Below are 13,952 nucleotides of genomic sequence, written 5' to 3'. Positions count from 1 at the left end.
TAATTATTTTTTTAATGAATTTTTAAGAAAGAAAATTCCAAATTTTTAATTATAAAATTTCAGAAATTATTTAATTTTTAATTGTTGAAAATTTGAGTAAAAATTCGAAATTTTTTTTCGCAAAAATTTTATTTATTTTACTTTTAATCTGAATAAAAATTTTAAAATTCTTACAAATTTATGTCTAATATTTTTTATTAAGAATTTTAAAAATTTATCAAAAAATATAGAAAATTAATATTTTAAAATTTTTTTATTCATTTAAACATTTTATGTTAAAACATATCTGAAAATTTAACTAAATAATAATTTTGTATAATTTTAAAAATTTTTAGTTTTAAAAAATTTTGTTTATTTGTTGAGAATTTTATGTTTGTTAAAATTAATTTTAAACTTTTAATTTTTTTACATTTAAAATTAAAAAAAAAATCTAAATTTTTTCAAAAATAATTTTTTTTAAAAAAATTAAATTTTTTTTAAAAAATAAAAAAATTAATAATAAATAATTAAAAATATAAAATAATCAAAAGGTACAAAAAAATTAATAAAAATAATAATTATTTAAAAAATTAATTGAAATTATTTTTTTATTTTATTAAAAAATTTTATATATAATTTTTGTCTCATGTTTAAAAAAAAATTTTTTTAAATTCTTGTAATAATATTTTAATACGTCGATTGAAGCAATTTCCTTTAATTATCTTGTAAAAAAACAAAAAAAAGTTTCTCTTGTTATTTTAACCATAAGTTCAGCTTCACTCGTTCCTTAATTCATTTCCATGTACCAATCATTTTTGCGGCATTTTTCGATTTCTTGTAAACCAAAAATAAAAAAAAGTCTTTAAAATAATCATAAAATTATAACCACAAAACATAACAAACAATAATGAAAAACGAAACACTTGAATGAATCTCGCGATGATTTAATTTTTCTTCCTCTGAACCTGCATTTTTTAAACTACTTTTCGTGATCCCGTTTTTAAAATAATTTTTTTTATTCGTAAACTTTTCCATCAAATGTCGTGGCATGAAAACATCAAAAAGTCGTGTGTGTAATTAATCGGTGCAGCAGCAACAACAGAAAAAAAGCGAAATAAAAACAAGTCCGTCGTCGTTGCAAAAAAAAAAAACATGAAAAAAAACGTTGTTGGAGCACCTGTTTAGCTCATATTATTTATTAAAAATCAACAAACCATAATAATAATCACGTAAAAACATGAAGAACTACGCTTTTCTCTCGCGCGTCGACGTTAGATACAATCAAGTCGAGTCGATGGCGATGTGTTTGCCATTAAATTACATGTCTAGTTATTATATTTTTTTATTTGTTGTACGTGATTGCCTCCCGATATCGATCATTTGGCGTACCTGCGAATGGCATTTTAAACGAGTGAGTGTCACTTGGTTGGTGGCTTCGTGATGCGGAAATTATCAATTCGCGTTCAAAAGGTCAGTTAAAAGTCAAGCAAGTTAAAAAAAAATGTCCGTCGCCTTTTTTTTTTTTTTTTAAAAAAGAAAAAAATTAGAAAAAATTCTTTGTTTGAATTTCTATTGAAAAAATCTCCCAAAATGGCTTTCTTCTCGATAAAATTTAAAAAAAATATTTTTTTTTCTATTTTCAGGAAGAAGAAAAAAATCACAGAAGTAAGCCAAGGTCTGCCAAGTCGTGTCAACGGCATGCAGTGCAAAATCAACCAGACACAAAAATAGATTTTCAAATCAGAGCTGAATTAATGTTGAATTTAAATAACTTTGCATATCTGCTGATTTTCAACTGTCGCGAGAAAAAAAAGACGACGACAAAGTCTCGCGATTGATGCGAATTATAATAATAAATATTAAATTACGCGTGTTTTTTTGATGTCGACGTTTTACAGCACGTTACGAGTTTCTAGATTATTTGCGAAGTGAATTTTTTTAGAGTTTAACTGGATCGTGTGATGAACATGTGAGACGAATTTTAAGAGATTTTCAAGGATTTGAGAATATTTTTAAGGTAAAAATTTGTTTCAAGGGAAATTTATTCTTCAATGAGAATTAAAAAGAGAGAAATTTCGAGTTTTTAATACTTTTTGTCATAATTTTGGTTCTAAATGAATCGCAAAAGATAAAAAAAAAAAAATAAATTTAAACTTGAAATCTAATTAACAGCTTTAAGAAAATTTTTTTCTTATATTTATATTTTCAAGAATTTAAAGATTTATTAATTTAAAAATAATGAAAAAATAAATTAATAAAAGAAATAAAATTTAAAATAAAATATTAATTGAAAAATTTATTTAAATTAAAACTCAAAATAAGTTTAGAAAAAAAAAAATAAAAATAAAAAAAATATTTATTTAATTAAATTTATTTAAAATTTTATTTAATGATATAAATTATTTAGTAAATTTTTTATTTTATTTTTTTAGTAACTTATTTCATAATAAAATTTATTAATTTAAAATTAAAATTAATTTTTTTAAAATATTTTTGGTTTTCAAATTATCAAACTTAAAAATAATTTAAAAAAAAATTTTCCTGATATTTATAATTAAAAAAAAAACTATAAATTAAAATAAAAAAATAAAATAAATTTAAAAAAAACATTAATTATTACAAAATAAATAATAATTATTTTAAATCAAATTTAATTAAGAAAATTTTTTGAATAATTTTTTTCAATTTATTTAATATTTTTTTGTTTATTTATTCAATAATTTAATTAAATTATTTTTTTTTAATTTTTGAAGGTTTAAATGAAATTTTATTAAAAATTAAATTTTATTTAATTTATTTTTATTAAACTTAATTAAAAATATTTTTAAAAAATTTAAATTTTAAAAAATTTAAAAAAATATTTAAAAATTATCAAAAAATAAAAAAATTACTTGAAAATATATAACTTAAAGGACTTGACTTTGTCAATGAAGTTTTTGACAAAAAAATTATTTTTTAAAATTTATTTTATATTTTAATTAATTAAAAAATCTTTTATTTTTTTTAAATTTTTTTTAAATTTATTTATTTAATTTTATTTATATTATTGAAATTTTTAACTTTTAACCGAAAAGGATCAAAAACACTTAACAACCATCAAATAAACAAACGCTTTATGTTTACATCAATAAATATTTATAATGATCATAAAATTACCCAATTTATTTACCGGCGACTTAATTCGTGTACGAGCCTTGTAATTTATAATTTTATTTTTAACAAATTTATTAGTCAAGTTTCTTCACTCTTCTAAGTATTATTCACTTCACTTATATCGTGAATGATTAATGACTTTTTGTTTATATCAATTGTTGAGATATTGATTATCTTTCTGCGATCGACACGTTTTTTCTTAATATTTTTTTAAACAGCAACTTTTATATTTTAATTATTCATTCTTTATTTTAATTTTTTATTGATATTTTATTTTTTTGTAATTTTTAGAGACTTTTTTTTGTCTTTTTTTTATTTTTCACTTTTTCTTGATTTTTGTAAATAAATTTTTTCACTTTAATTTTTTATTTTTCATTTTTTTTAATAATTTTTTTTTATTTCTTGATATTTTTTAAGGAAAACCGCAGATCCTCGTGAAAAACTTGTCGAATCAAAAATTAAGTTGTGTTTACACAATATAATAATATTAATCTATATAGTTGATGGAGGTACAAAAAAAAAGTAAGATTAATGTTGAATCATAAGAGAATGATTACGGACACTTATTTAATGTACGTGCTTCAAGCGCTAGTGTTTTAGTATGACTGCTTTGAGTGTTTTTAGTCTGAAAATCGTAAATATCGCATCTTTATGAAAAGAGAGCCTATTGTGTTTGTTTACGACTATACTCACGTACATGCGTGTGTGTTGCGCATTGAGCCATTCTTCAAGAAACATATGAGAATTGTCGGTTCTCTGAGTGCGACGGCACGATATGGCGACTCGTATAAGAAGAAGCGAGACAACTAACAGCACGAAATTGGTTGTTTTGGTGCGAAAGAGATAGAAAAATCGGATAAAAATGGGAGAGAAAGAGAAAAAAGACCGAATGAAAGGTAAATATTGTGAAAGAAAAGGAAAAGAAATCGTCTTTTTGTGTTCTTAGACGAGTAGAATAAATAAAATGAAATAAAAAAAAATAATTTCATTTATAAACAATTAATGGCATTATCAACGAAAACAATAAATAATTTTTTTCGTGGCTCATTCGTGTTGATTGTAATTTTTTTTTTATTTTTTTTTTTTTGTGATGATTGAATGGAATTTTTTCTGCTATTAAGCACGCATATTTTTATCCGCCAGACTGATTTTTTTTTGTTTATTTTATTTTTTTTTAAATAATTAAAAAATAATTTATTTAATTATTTTTTTTAATTATTTAAAAAAAAAATTATAAACAATTAGATCGATCTCGAGATCTTCCGTATACGCTATACAGATCCCGTACAGCTCGTACGTAGCGTTTCAGGCAATAGGATAATTTATAAGAGTATCGGAATTTAAACTGTTACGCAAGCGTGGGTAGTGCTAGGGGCGGTAACAAACAATATAAAAAAAACAACAAAGATTCTTCATTGATGTAAAATTTTTGCCATTTATGCAAACAAGGATAATAAAAGTTTCGCTTGTGATTCGATTGTGTTTGGAAAACAATAAAAAAAATTATTATTATTATTGTTGGGTATCATAAAAATATCAAAAAATAATAAAATTAAAGGAATTGTAGTTTAATACTTTTTTTAAAGGGTTTCTTTTAAAAACTAAAGAAAAATAAAAAAAAATTCTGAAGAAATTCTGATAAAAGAGGTTGCTAAATTATATTATGTGGGTAATAAATCAACGAGTACCAATTATTTCTATTTAACCTTTTGTGTGTTAGTGTTGCGTTTCTTGAACTTTTTTTCTTTCGTTTTTGTTTTGGACCAAAAGATGTAAAGGAAAAGCAACAATGTTGCACTTGTAGGAATTGAACGAGAGATTTGCGGTCATTTTGTGGGTTGTTAACCTTTTTGACAGTTAATTTTTGAAGCTGTTTAATGGAAATGTTTTGTGCCTTGCAGGCGATTTTATGAATTTTAAATGAAAAATCGATAAATAAAATGTTGGAGATAGTTTAAATCAATTTGAGTTTGTTGAATTAATGAGATTAAATATATAATTTTTGTAGAAATTTTTTTTTAATTTTTTATTGAAAAAGGAGAGTTTAGAAAAAAATTATTTAAAGAGAATTTTTATAATTTTTTTCAAATAAAAATTATTTTAAAATTAATTAATTATTTTTTTAATTAAATTTAATTTTTTATTATTTAAAAAAAAAAAAATATTTTTTACATTTTTTTTGCAAATTTTCCTTAAAGTTTATTTTTTTTCAATTCTTTAAATTTCTTTAAGGTTAAAATAGCTTAAATTTCTTTTTAAAAAATTTGAAAATGATATTTATTCAGTTTTTAACTGAAAATATAAATTTTAAAATATGAATAATAATTTATAAGCAAAATCGTGTTCAAATAATGAAATTAATGCTTTTTTTCAACATTGAACAAAGAAATTAATTTTATTAAAATTATTGTTTAATTAATCATAAAATTAAAAATAGATATTCGAAAAAAAATTCTTTAACGAAGAATTTTAATAATTTCTTCGAAAATTTTGAAAATTTCTAAAAAAATTAAAATTAATAAAATAAAAATATTATAAAAAAAAATTTACAAAGTTTTGATTTTTTTCTACTTTTAATTTTTTTTTTAAATTTAATTAATTAAGTTTTGTTAATTAATTAATTAATTTGTTTAAAAAATCACTTTTTAATTTTTCATAAATTATTTTTTAACGCATTAATTATAAATTAAAAATAATTTTGAATTAATTAAATATAAATTCAAATTTAATTAATTGTATTTTTTAAATTATTGAAAGAATTTATTTTTAAAAAAAAATTAATTTTTCGATTTCATTATTTTTTCACAAATTTATTTATAATTAAGTTTAATTTGTGAAAAAATAATGAAATTGACAATTTAATTTTTTTTTTTAAATAAATTCTTTAAATAATTTAAAAAAGGAAAATTAATTAAATTTTAATTAATATTTAATTTAAAATTATTTTTTGTTTCATAATATAAATAATTATTTTATTTTTTAATTTTTTTATTTTATTTTTATTTAAATAAAATAATAAAATTTTTGATAATATTTCAATTAAAGTTTATTTTTAATATATTTTTATTTTTTTTTTCAAAATTTAATTTTTTATCTTTTACTCATTTTTCTCAAAACATTTCCTTCAATAAAACACATTTTTGTCAACGAAAAAAAAACCAATTGTTTTGTAGCTTAAAAAGTTAATCTGACCATAAAACGTTTAACTTTTAAGCAAAACAATTGTTAACACTTTTACGCATTATTTTAAAAATTTGCACAAAAAAAAATTAACTTTTTAATCTTCTTTCACAGAATTAGAGCACATTACCCAGCATGTTACCAACAAAATTTTTGCACAATCCCTTTTCCGAATTTTTAATCCTTTTTACGGTTCAAACCCTTTTTTAAAAAAAATGTTTATTTACTTTAGCAAAATAGATCCAACCATAATAGGATGATTAGTTAAGTTTTGTTTTGCAAAAAAGTCAAGGACATTCTTCGGCATTAACAGGATTAAATGGGATAATTACTTCGAAAATCCATTGAAGTAAAAATTTTTTTCGTAAACAACAATTTAGCTTCATTTTACTTCAATTTGCTTCAATTTGCCTCAATTTGCCTCGAGTTGCATTTAAATTGAAATTCAAACTGGTTTCAGTCACTCACAGTTTCTGTTATCATCGAGCTAATTTCTCATGCAGCTTGTATTTAAATTGCCTCTTGTTCGAAAAAAATTTTTTTTTGCGAAAAAAAAACGAGCGATGGACTCGAAAAGTTTGATTGCGACAACATTACAGCAGCTACCGACAAAAATTTATGTGGCGAAAAATCTTAGAGAAGAACAAAAAAAAAAGTAAGAATTTAAATAAAGTTATAAATTTTATTGGTGATTCCGTCTTTTTTCGTTCGTCGTTCGTTTCTTCCTCCTCTTCGTCGTCGTCGATTTCTTGCATATGAAAAAATAAATTAAAGGAGAAGGCACCTATGAATGATGTGTAAACAAAATTCATGCCTCATGTGTGTGAAGAAACGACTGAAAGTGAAACACATTCCTCCGCGTACGAGAGAGAAAATGGACTGCTGGCACTATCTCGAGTATGCATCGCAACGAAGAAGAACTTCAGAAGCAAATGTAGAGCATTTAATAAGCAATAACTTACTCTAATACACGCCATAAATAACATTTTAAAGAGAAACGAGAGAGAAAAGAACTTTTTTTGAGGAGACAAGATGCAAAAAAAAACTAACAAAACTTGATGAGCTACTGATGGCACCTTTAAAGCATTTTTTTGGCTTTCTTGGAATGATATTTGATATTTTTTGGGAGATTTTACGCAGTAGCTGAGTGATTGATGAACTCACGAGATGAACTTTAGAATTCGCGAGAATCAGATTTGAAGGTTCTCATGAGAAGTTGGCGCCGTAAATTGTTTTCTTTACTATTTTGAAGGCTTGTAGATTTCGCACAATCGGTGATTAAAAAGTTGTTTGTGATTAAAATTATTCAAATTTGATCAAATTAAGAAGATTTATGAAATATTCAACGAAAAATGTAGCGGCTTCTGATATGCTCTGTAGTTTGAAAAAAATTGAATTTAACTGTCAAAGCTTCAATTTGTCTTTTAAGATCTTAACTTGAGACCCTAAAAAAATTTTTAAGATTCTAAAAGACAAATTTATTCCCTCAGGTAATGAATTAAGACCCTGAGGACTTAAATTTGTCTTTGAAGATCTTAATTTGAGACCCTAAAGAAATTTTTTAAGATCTTAAAAGACAAATTTAAGCCCTCAAGTAATGAATTATGACCCTGAGGGCTTAAATTTGTCTTTTAAGATCTTAATTTGAGACCCTAAAGAAAATTTTTAAGATTCTAAAAGACAAATTTAAGCCCTCAAGTATTAACTTAAGACCCTGAGGGCTTAAATTTGTCTTTTAAGATCTTAATTTGAGACCCTAAAGAATTATTTTAAGATCTTAAAAGACCTCAAGTATCAACTTAAGACCCTGAGGGCTTAAATTTGTCTTTTAAGATCTTAATTTGAGACCCTAAAGAAAATTTTTAAGATCTTAAAAGACAAATTTAAGCCCTCAAGTATTAACTTAAGACCCTGAGGGCTTAAATTTGTCTTTTAAGATCTTAATTTGAGACCCTAAAGAAAATTTTTAAGATTCTAAAAGACAAATTTAAGCCCTCAAATATTAACTTAAGACGCTGAGGGCTTAAATTTGTCTTTTAAGATCTTCATTTGAGATTGAACCCTTAGAATTAGGACCTTGAGAGTATAAATTTGTCTCTCAAGTTCTTCAAAAGACCCTTAGAATCCTAAATTAGCCTTGTAAAATTCAAATCAAAGCTTCTGGAGTAAAATTAATCTTTTTTCAAACCACAGAACAAAAAACCAACCAATTTTGATAAGAAACTTTTACAAAACGCCGTCTCATGAATCACAAAAAAAACATATCGAGCGCTTTTTTACCCATTTTTGTGAAAAAAAAATCAACGGAAGCCATTTTTGGTTAAAAATCCGCTGAAAAACACGAAACTCTTTAAAAATTATAATTTATTTGCTATCAGCAATGACAAAAATATTCTCGACGAGTCAAAAAAATGTAATTTACGAGCTTTATAGAAGGTAAAGATTTATTGCTTTTTCAATAGATAATTAATTTACCCGTGCGTACGGACCCATGTACAGGTCGAAAACTAACAACAACAACGAAACTAAAATTCACTCGTTCCGAAGCGACACACATAAATCAGTTATTTTTTATGCTAATTCTATGTATTTGAAACAGCAGTCAACATAATTATAAGATTTATGAAGCTTATTGTACCCTTTTATAGCTTTTTAAACAAATTTGTTGTTTTTTTCTCTTTTTTTCTTCTCCATGCGCTTCGATTAAATATCTCGAGAAAGAAAAAAGAAATTAAAGCCGTTACGAGCGGCGACTCTTGCACTTGACCAGATCTTTGACGCCATCTCAATTCAACTAATTTCTCCGTGCGAGGTTAATCTGCGTGCCGCAATTTTTTTTATAATTTCGCTTAATGAGCTTTGAAACGTGAGCTTTATTTGCTTTGTTCGAAAAAAATCGACAAATATTGGTTTTTTCTCGTCAATATTGACTCAAATTACAATTTTTACGCATTGTGCCACGCACTTTAAAAAAAACGAACGAACACGAGACTCATTTCATGACAAATGACTTTCTTGACGTGTTTGACGAATTCTGCATTAATCTTGGAAATGTGTTCAAATATTTGAATGGAATGGAACAGACGTGGCTTAGACAACGTGTTTTGTGTACGAAACCAAAGGGGGTTGAATTGTCGGCGGCGTTTCTTGTGTGTGACCTTATGTTGTGTTTTACTCGAGTTAATATTTATTTGTTTTTGTCTCTGTTTCGGGGGAGGAAGAACAAGGCAGAGGCATGTGTGTTAATTGAAATCAGAAGTAATTGGAGGTAATTAAAGGTATGACTTATTGCTTTCAATTTTTTTAACTAAAATTATTTTTTAATAAAAAAATAATAATAAAAAAAATTTAATAAAAAAATTTAAAATAAAAAAAAAATTAAATTTTAAAAAAATTAAATGAAACAAAGTTTTAATTTGAAATAATAATAAAAAAAAAATTAATATTTTAATTTTAAATTAAATAAATTTAAAAAAAATAATTATTAATTAAAAATAAAATTGTCAATAAATTAAATATTCTTTTATTTTATAAAAATAAAAAAAATATACTTAATAATTTCGAAATTTATTTTTTGCTGAAAAAAATCAAAAATATTAAATACGAATTAAATTCAAATTTATTTTAATTATTTTATGAAATTATTATTTTTTTAAATAAATAATTTTTGATTTTTTTTTAATTTAATTTGTTGTAATATAAAATATTTTAAATAACATTTTTTAGAAAAATAATAATTAATTTATTAAAATAAATTTAAATTTAATTCGTATTTTATGTTTTTATATTATTTCAGTACAAAAAATAAATTTTGAAATTATTAAATAAAAAATAAATTAAAAAAATATAAAATAAAAAATTATGTAATTTAAAATTACTTTAAAAATTAGGTACTTTTAATTTAAAAAAAAATTAATAGAAAATTTTTATTTTTGAATAATGAAAATTTTTTCATTAAAAAAAAAGTAATCAATTAATGTTTGATGTTCAAATATGATAAATTCATGAAACCTTGAACTTCTAATTGGACTTTTATACCTTTAGTAAAGTACGAAGGTCAACCTCAACTCAAACAAGATGATTATAATTAACGTTTTTTGTCTTTTCAACACGCTTCAACACCTTTTTGGATCATTCACGAAAATTAAAACCATGATGACTTGAAAAAATTCATAATTTAAAAAAAATTTAGTTAAATGGAAATTCTTGAAAAGCTATTTTAAGAGATTTCGATGGAAAATTTCAATTAATTGACGTCAAAATTAGATAACTTAAAGGATTTTGATAATTTTTTTTGACCTTCAACGTAGAATGTAAAGCTTCTCGATGAGTAATGAGCTTATAATTGATACATTTTTGAGATTTTTATCTCATTTCCGGCTTTTATGAACAAAATTTATCCCATGAAATAACTTTTTTATAACTTCAATAACAAAAAATATTTATAAATTCTGTATTAAAATATTATTTTGAGTAAAAATTTTATAATTTTGAGCAGCTTTTAATTAAATTTTATAAAAATTATTAAAATTGAACTGAATTTTAAGTTAATTTTTTCCTTCTCTTTTGACAAAAAAAAAAATAAAAAAAAAAAAATATAATGACTTCAAGCCTTTTACGAATTAAATCTTGACTAAAATTGTAAAATTTATTTTAAAAATTAAAAAAAAATATTTTTTTTTCAGAAATTACTAAAAATTGAATATTTTTGAAACTGAAGAATTAAATATTTTTTAAAATATATTTTTTTTAATTATTAAATTAAAGTTATTTAGTTAATTTAATAATTTAATTAAATAATTTTTAATATTTTAAATAATTATTTTTTGAATACTTTCAGTTGTTTTAATATTTTTTTTTCAAGTTAAATTTAAAATTTTATTTAAAAAAATTTGTACAAAAATTAAAAAAAAATAAATCTTTAAAAAATTCAATTTAAAATAATAAAATAATTCAAAATTAATTTTAAAAAATTTAAAATAATTTAATAAAAAATTAAATAATTTTTAAACTGAATAGTTGAATAATTATTTTTTAATATTTTAAAAAATATAAAATATAAAAAATATAAATTTGAAAAGTACTTTAAAAACTCAACTTTTATATTGTAAAAAAAAATCTCTCAATAATTCTTCAAAAATTTATTAATTTTTTTTTAACTACAACTAAAGTACATATCTCTCCTTATATCTAAAATTTAACTAAAAAATTAATTCTAATATTTTTTTACAGGAACTAGCATCATTTCAAATCTCCTAAAATCTACATTGGACACGGATAATATTGTCCCATCATCGCCGCGCCATTCGCATCCATCGCCATCAAATCCGTGCAATCCTTACTTTTCTTCGCCTTCATCCGCCGATTTTGGAACCAAATTTTCACCTGTCTTTCTGTCAATCCAAGTACATGAGCAATATCGAGTCTTCTTCTCCGATTCAAATATTTGTTCATGTAAAATTCCCTTTCGAGCTCGATCGTTTGGTATTTCGTATACGTTTGTCTCACACGTTTCGCTTTGCCATCCGTACAATCTGATTTTTTTTAAGATAAAAAAAAATGAAGAGGATTAATTTTTATGCAAAAAAAAAAAATTAAAAAAAAAATTACCTGAAGTTTCTGTCCAATCATGAAGGGAATCGATGTCGTCATTTTTTGCTGTGGGTAAAAAAGTGTCGGGCGACAATGGAGGCGTCGTTATGTTCGCTAAATGATGGTTGGGACTCGATTTTTTGCGGAAATCTTGGTAGAAAGTGTTCATGTCGGTTTTTTGGGGGTTTTCGAGTAAAGTTCGCAATGCCGAGGGAGTCGTTTCCGTGGTTTGAAGGGTTTTTGTGGAATAATCTGTGGCGCGATCTTGATCGATGGCAGCTGAATATCGATCGACGAATAATTTTCTATCATTTAAAATTTGATTGCATTCCTCGTTATTATCGCTAAATTGAGCTGCTGCCTTATTATCGCCGTAATTGCTGTCCTTTGCAGTAAAAGCTGCTGCCGGGTATTCTTGTTGTTGTTGTTGCTGCATCTGATAATTGATCGCCATTTTTGTGTTAAATTGGTTCCAATATGCTGCCTTGCCTCGATTATTGGCATTATTATAATTTTGATTATAATACTCGATGTTGCCATAATGATAATGACTTGATTGGGAAGACGTCGAAGCCACGTCAGATTCGTTGTAGTAATTATATGGATTCGCTCCGTAGCTCTGCTGCTGCTGATGATGGATCATTGACGACGACGATGGATGGAAATTGTGGTAATAATTTAAATATCCGTTTACTTGATCGTCGCCGTAATGGCTGAAATAAGCGTTATTCTCGTACGCTGAAGTCATATTTTGCACAGAAAAATTCACAAAAAAATCACAATTTTAATTTTTTTTTCGCTTTTCGGTTAAAACTCATCTGCACCCCTCCAGGATCGAACGATAAATGATCTGTGTCCCTCAAAAAGTATTTTTATGGCACACGACCTTTCGTTAGTGTTTGTTTTGTAGGTCCTTTTTCGCACATAGTTCACGCTACAGGAGGAGATCTCTGTGTCGACTACAGAGAATGTAGGTACAAGAAAGTACCGAGGGTGTTACAGAAATAATTTCTATCCCTTTGCAATTGATTTTTGTTTGAACTTATCGGATGCATTTGTGAGTTATGCATTTGTGAGTTTTAGTTCATTTTTTAATTTTTTGTTTGTTTTTAGAAGATTTTTGGTTAAATAAATGAATTTAAGGTCAAATATTAAATTTTAAAAATTTCGAAAATTTAAAATATTTTTTAAAATGAATTTTGAGTTAAAATTTTTTTAAAATAATTTTTTAATTTTTAAAAATTAAAATTTTTGAGTAACAAATTTTAAATTTATTATTTTAACTTGAATTAAAATTAAAAATTTTAATGAAATTTTTTTAATAATAGTTAAGAAATGTTTCTTTTTTATTTATTTATTATTATTTTTTGTTTAAATATATTTTCTCGAAACAATTCTTATAAATATATTAAAAATATATAAAAAAAATAAAATTTTTATTTTAAAATTAAAAAACACTTTTTTTGAACAATTTTAGTTTATTTTAATTAAATTGATTTAATTTCAAATTTAAGAAATTATTTTAATTTTTTTATTTTTTATAATTTTTTTATTAAAAATTAATTTAATTTAATTAATTTAATTAAAATTATTTATTTTTTCGAATTTTTAAATATTTTTTTTAAAAGTTATTAAATTTTTTTAAATAATTAATTTTATTTTTTTTCTAAATAAATTTATTTATTAAATTTATTTAATTCATAATAAAAATAAATTATTTTAATTAATTAATTAATTTTGTTAAAAAATTTAACTTTTTACATTTTTTTTAATGAAATATATTTTCTTGAAAATTAATAAAAAAAAATTAATAAATAAAATAATTTTTAAAAAAAATAGAATTTTTAATTCGAAAAAATAAAAATTTTTTAAAAATATTTTATTTGTTTATTTTTTTTAAATTTTTTAACAATTTTAGTTTCAAATAATTTTAATTAATTTAATAATTTTAAATTTAAGAAATTTCCGATTTAATTTTTTTTTAACTTTATTTTTTTTAATTTTAAATAATTATTTTTAAAGTTTAATTTTTTTCAATTAATTTTCAA

The 13,952-nt window shown here is 22.6% G+C and overlaps 1 protein-coding gene across 1 annotated transcript; it reads right to left on the bottom strand.

The window, feature by feature from the left end:
* Positions 1-11,574: 11,574 nt before the first annotated feature.
* LOC134833617 (homeobox protein Hox-C6-like) lies at positions 11,575-12,652 on the bottom strand. The gene is made up of 2 exons (XM_063847994.1): positions 11,923-12,652; positions 11,575-11,846 (listed from the first exon to the last, which is right to left on the bottom strand). Exons 1-2 carry the CDS (start codon positions 12,650-12,652, stop codon positions 11,575-11,577), a joined length of 1,002 nt encoding a protein of 333 aa, XP_063704064.1.
* Between the last annotated feature and the right edge of the window lie 1,300 nt (positions 12,653-13,952).

This window comes from Culicoides brevitarsis, chromosome 3 (genome assembly GCF_036172545.1).
Source record: "Culicoides brevitarsis isolate CSIRO-B50_1 chromosome 3, AGI_CSIRO_Cbre_v1, whole genome shotgun sequence".
NCBI lineage: Eukaryota > Metazoa > Arthropoda > Insecta > Diptera > Ceratopogonidae > Culicoides > Culicoides brevitarsis.
The sequence above is the reverse complement of the archived record's forward strand: the minus strand, read 5'-3'. Positions and strand labels throughout refer to the sequence as shown.

Coding starts and splice junctions, on each gene's coding strand:
- LOC134833617 (XM_063847994.1), bottom strand. CDS start 12,652: ATGACTTCAGCGTACGAGAATAACGCTTATTTCAGCCATTACGGCGAC. Junction 11,847..11,922: donor TGATTGGACAGAAACTTCAG/GTAATTTTTTTT, acceptor AAAAAAAATCAG/ATTGTACGGATGGCAAAGCG.